At 43.8% G+C, this 6000-nt stretch overlaps 1 protein-coding gene across 1 annotated transcript in view; it reads right to left on the bottom strand.

Moving 5' to 3' along the window:
• Positions 1-1283: 1283 nt before the first annotated feature.
• Positions 1284-6000, bottom strand: part of CPNE7 (copine 7) — a 142497-nt gene continuing 137780 nt past the window's right edge. Inside the window, exons 13-14 of the mRNA XM_073603910.1 lie at positions 4962-5198; positions 1284-2663 (exon numbers count right to left, since the gene is read on the bottom strand). Coding sequence (XP_073460011.1) covers positions 2526-2663; positions 4962-5198 — 375 coding nt within the window. The 3' untranslated portion in view covers positions 1284-2525. The remainder of the gene's footprint in view (positions 2664-4961; positions 5199-6000) is intronic.

Genomic DNA, 6000 nt, shown 5'->3' with positions numbered 1-6000 from the left:
TGTATACGCTAGATTTTTAAAAATAATTTTTTATTTGCTGATTTATTTTCCCCCAGGAAAGTGGAGTTACCCTTTAAAGTGATTGGAAAGGTTTGTTTACAAGGGTTTTGCACAGAGCAGCCCTGAGCCTTCTTTTCTGGGCTCCCCCAGCGGCACTCCTCCTCTTCAGCGAGTGCCCCCCATGGAGAGTAATAAGGAGAGCCGGCAAAACTGTAATCCTTGAAGTGACGTTTATTGGTACATCAGAGTGACAATAAAACAAAAAAGCTGACGCGTTTCGGCAATAGCCTTGGTCATAGCTACGACCAAGGCTATTGCCGAAACGCGTCAGCTTTATTGTTTTATTGTCACTCTGATGTACCAATAAACGTCACTTCAAGGATTACAGTTTTGCCGGCTCTCCTTATTACTGTTGCATTGGAGTGTGTTGGGACACATCGAGCCTCGGCACCTGTGAGTGGACCTGGTGTATGGATTAAGTTGTCCCTGCAGAGAGCGCTGTTACCTTGCTTCTTTTCCATGCCCCCCATGGAGAGCTGCTTTCCAGGGGGGGCACCCATGTGGCGCGCTCCAGAGTCCGACTGCTGCGCTCATTGACACAGACAGCAGGACTCGGCCCCGCCAATGGCTCCCGCTGCTATTAATCTATCCAATGAGGACCCAAGACAGTGGCTGGAGATGCTGTGCTCATGCTCGTCGCTGGAACGATCGGCCTCAGGTAAGAAAAAGGAGAGCTCTGGGGGGCAGCTGCAGCACAGAAGGTTTTTCACCTTAATTCATAGAATGCAAACCACAGGGGTTTACAACTCCTTTAAGTTGACAAAAAGTAGAATGAGAACAAATTTCCTTTAAATATTAGTGTTGGGTGTGTTTTGCCTTTTAATGTAGCATTGTATGTAAGCTATCAATATATCTTACACCTAACATACGTAACATAGGTACGTAGATCATGTTGTATGAGCGCTTCCATCTATTATCTTCAATCTATTAGTGAAGACTTTGTATCTTCGTGTCACAATTGTCATCTCAGAATCTGATTTTAGAGGATGTTGATTAACTTTTGAACATGACTCATCCTAAAGAAAGAAAAAAAATCAGCTTACAGTCATTCGTCATTCAGTCAGAGCACATGAAAAGTCCAAGGTGAGCAAAACTGAAGAGATGTGAAGCTTATCTGCTCTTCCACAGACATCGCATTCGGTTGCATTTGCATCCTCTGCAGATGGCTTCAAGCGACCCCCAGAAGCCTTTTTCATGCACCACCCCCAACCCCCCCCCCACCTTAACATCCCACCCCTCGGATCCTTTTTGACTTGCTATTAGATGTGTTAATTTCAGAAATATCAAAAGTAAAATCACATGGACTTGTGTTTTCATGCAAGCTACCGAGACCCATGAGATTCCTTTGTAGATACTTTTAATGAGCCAACATGTGCTTGATAATTCAGATTTCCACAAGCCCTTCAGTGTCTGGCTGCATGAATAAGGGGTGGGGGTGGGGGGGGGGCTGAAGCGAGCATTAATGAAGCGTTAGGTTGAGCTTATGAAAGGCTTCCATTTCAAAAGGAACGTACTCTGGTATCTCAGATCTTTTTTTGTAGAAATAAAACAGAAATCTGGAGATTTGCCGGGTGAACAAGATTTCATAGCTGCTTCTGTCCACCAAAGCACACAACATAAAAGGATGCTGGAGATGGGTTGATGCTTGACCTCTTATCCAGTGATGCCACCAAGTATTGAGGTTAGGCCTATCTGCTTGACCCCTTATTCAGTGAAGCCACCAAGTATTGGGGTTAATACAATCTGCTTGACCTCTTATCCAGTGATGCCACCAACTACTGGGGTTAGGCCAATCTGCTTGACCTCTTATCCAGTGATGCCACCAAGTATTAAGGTTAGGCCCATCTACTTGACCCCTTATTCAGTGAAGCCACCAAGTATTAGGGTTAGGACAATCTGCTTGACCTCTTATCCAGTGATGTCACCAACTATTGGGGTTAGGCCAATCTGCTTGACCTCTTATCCAGTGATGACACCAAATATTAAGGTTAGGCCAATCGTTGATGCAGGTGGTCAGCACTCTCAGATTGTCCCCATGCCGGCACTTACGGAAACTGCACATTGGAATTTCCAGTTCCATATAATACATTTAGATTAGCTGTGATTTGATTCAGGGACTCGTTGGTATGAGATGTCAAAATCGAGCAACAGGACCCTGAAAAACTCAGCAGAACCTTTAGAACAAACATTATCTAAACAAAGTTGAATTTTTGTAATGGTGGACGCCATTTTGTTCTCTGTAGGCTGCATGAAGCATTGGTGTATACAAGCCAATCAGTGTCATGGCAGCCAGTTAATGCTCATTGGTCCACGCTGAAATGATTCATGGTGATTTCAGTTGTCTGATTAGCTGATAAAACTGTGCACATGAGATGGTATTGATGGACGATAGTTGGAATGTTGTGGTCTGTAGGCTTTCTGCTCTATCCAAGGACGGGTGGGGAATGTAGAACTTGTAGAGGAGCTCACTGAGGAGAGTTGAGAGCAGAGTCCGGGGAATCTACTTTTGGACAACGCGGGGGAAAGACTTTGTAGCTGTAATATTCTACCACTTGTTTGGGCACTTCAGCCAAAACGCATTTGGCCAGGGCAGCCGGAGATGCCTGAAACACACAACCAGAAAAAGTACAGTGAAAGTAACAAATCTCCAACAAAGATTGTTTTGCATTCCACGCTTTACCACGAGGGGCCTCATTTATCAAAGTGTATGAAAGAAGAACAACTAAGTTAGAAACCGAACGGTGGAATCAAATTGAATTGGTTTTCATGGACAGCACATACAGTTCACTAAAGTTCAATGGCAGAATAACTTATTTGCAGTATATTAGTATAAATTATCGTAATTTTTGTGATTTTTATAACATAAATATAAGTAGAAGCTATCCTGCCCCTATTCATGTGCTAATAAACTCGTTGGGCTGGTCCACCGGCTCATGCTACTGGGGCAAGAGGCAGGAGGTAGGGAGAGGGGACAAAGGACTGGAACACAGACAGGGACACAAAGAGGTAGTTTTGCAGGACTCCAAGAAGCATAGAGCAATCTGGAGAGATCCTGAATAAAAGGAAGAAGACCCCATTACCAGGAACAAGTAACTTTTAGTGTATTCCCTATTGCATACATTGTTCCTTGTGCATTTGCTAAAAAGGATAGATAGCTTGTGCTTTTATATGTTATATGCAAACATTGTGATACTCTGTATGCCATGTATTGTTTTTCCAAAACTGAAGGAAGTTTGTAGGTGTAGCATTTTGTTTAGTAAAGCATTAATACACTACTGGGGTTTTTTTTATGCTCCCTTGCTTTACTACAAAGTAACATTAAAGTGGTTCTAAAGCCCCCCCCCCATACTTACCTGAGCCCCATCCCGATCCATCATTGTTGCACGAGAGTTTCGGCTGTCCGGAACTTTCCCTCCTCATTGGCTGAGATAAGCAGCGGAGCGCCATTAGCTCCCGCTGCTGTCAATCAAAGTCAGTGAGCCAATGAGTAGAGAGAGGGGGCGGGACAGAGCCACGGCTCTGTGTCTGAAAGAACACACACAGAAGCAGCTCGGCTCGGGTGCCCCCCCATAGCAAGTTGCTTACTGTGGGGGATCTTGGCAGGAGGGAGGGGCAGGAGCTCCGACGGGGGACCCAAGAAGAGGAGGATCGGGGCTGCTCTGTGCAAAACCATTACATAGAGCAGAAAAGTATAACATGTTTGTTATTTTTAAATGAAAAAAAGAGACTTTAATATTACTTTAAAAGTAAAACAAGAATGACCCCAGATGGATAGTCAGAGATGCTAGGCTAAAAATAAAAACAACTACATTTATTCTCAAATGTCCCTATAAAGTCCTGGGCCAATAACTAAAAACGGGAGACAGTCCCCCAAGAAACAATATCTCATATCAAAATCCTACCATGTGTTACCTGAGCAGTGATTGTGTTGTGTTTAGTTAAGAATATGTAGCTTTTAGATATTCTGTTAGTAGTACTATGGTATGCACATGACTATGTGCACCGGTTGGCCGGGGTATGCCCCAATGGCTCTGTTTTGTACTGCCAAGGAAAATTTTCAATAAAGAGAAATAAAAAAAAAAAAAGTAAAACAAGAAATAAAAAAAGTACGATTGTTTTTTTCCATTTTTAGGCTTTTGCCTTATTTATGTTCCTATGGAGAGAGTGGTGTGACAGTAGCTTGGAGTGGAGCACAATACAGTAGGTTTGACCATCAGAAGTAACTGTTAGTATTTGTGTATTTTGTATTTTTTTTAATTGTATTTGTATTGCAAAACTCATTAAAAACAATTAAAACAAATACATTTAAAAAAGAATACTACTTTCTGCCTGCAGGTGGAGCTGTAGACTCCCTTTCACATGTATGCCAGGCTAGTCTTAGCTGCTTTGCTGGGGGAAAAAATCTGTTGTTTACAGAGGTCAATAGCTGAAGCTCAAACTACACACATAGCTAATAAGTCACAAGAGTGACCCATTTCCAGTCCCTGCCTGCTCTAAATGGCTCCATACAAACTTTTCAAAGACAATGAGAAATTCTGAAAGGAATCAGCCACTGCAGTGTTCTCTCTTTTCACCCCAAATTGTAAAACTGAACTCCAGGCATGTAAAAAAATACTCAGCTTTGTATTTTTTAATACAGACTTAAATGTTTTTTTTTTTTTTAAAGCAGAATAAGTAACTGAAGGTATCAGTCCCTATACAGCAGAGCTCAATGAGTGCGTGAAGCAGCACAAGGAGCCAACCCATTCAGTCAATTCGAGAAAAATCAGGTCAGGTATTAGGCAGGTATTTAGCTTGTTGCCTGCTTTCAGCATTTGGGAGTTTTTATTACATGTAATCATCATGCACACATGTTGACATTCCTTACGAAAGGTAAAAAGATGAGACAGATCACAACTTACATTTTTGAATTCCCGGAATGGAACAAACTGCACAATATCTCGGAGGACGGGCTCCCCTTTGGGTGCTCGCAAGATGCCGTCATCTCCATCCAGAATCTGCATGTCGGTAAAATCTGCGTTTCCTACGCCCACAATGATAATGGACATGGGCAGGTAGGACGCCCGCACAATGGCCTCCCGCGTGTCCGCCATGTCTGTCACCACTCCATCCGTGAGAATGAGAAGGATGTAATATTTCTGCAATAAGACACAGGGGGTCAGTGCGATGGCATGGTGTGCTATAACTGGACATGGCAACCAATCAGATCCAAGCTGTCATTTTACTGTCTGGGTTGGGAAACTAAAGCAAGCCGATTGCCTGCTCCAGGCATGATGTTCCCTTTTCCTTCACATGGTGCAATGTCACCTATTGTCAGAGGACCAATACTCGCACAGCTAAGACTAATGCTTCTACTACAGCTAATGCTTATTCTTCTGCAGCTAATGCTCATGCGCTGCACATGTACCACACAGACAAGCTTGTGCCGATATCCAATATGCATTGACACGTAGGCGCATCTGTGTGCGTCAACGCGCATTGGCGCGCACGTCCATGCCTATAGGCGCCAAGCTACCTATCTAGAGGGAACACTGGTGTATGCTAAGTGCTAGATTTTCTTCAGCTTCCCCGTGACCTTTGTTCCTGTGTTCTTGCTTATGCTGTATGATCTCCCGTTGCTGACCCTGCTAGTTACTGACCTTGTTCTGTGGGTTTTGTATACCAACCTCGGCATGCCTCTGACTACTCTTTGCCTGTTTCCCTGATACTGACCTTAGCCTACTGAACCTGATTCTGTATGCTTCCCTGGTACTGACCTCAGCCTGCTACCGGACCTCACTTTCCCTTCGTCCCTGCTACTGACCTCAGACTGCTACTGAACCTTGCTCTTTCTGCTTCCATGGTTCTGACCTCAGCCAGCTACCGGACCTCACTCTCCCTGCTTTTGCTTTCATGATACTAACCTCCGACTGCAACTGGACCTGACTCTGCCTGTTTTCC

Source organism: Aquarana catesbeiana, linkage group LG11 (genome assembly GCF_042186555.1).
Source record: "Aquarana catesbeiana isolate 2022-GZ linkage group LG11, ASM4218655v1, whole genome shotgun sequence".
NCBI lineage: Eukaryota > Metazoa > Chordata > Amphibia > Anura > Ranidae > Aquarana > Aquarana catesbeiana.
This window is presented reverse-complemented; position numbering and strand designations above follow the sequence as displayed.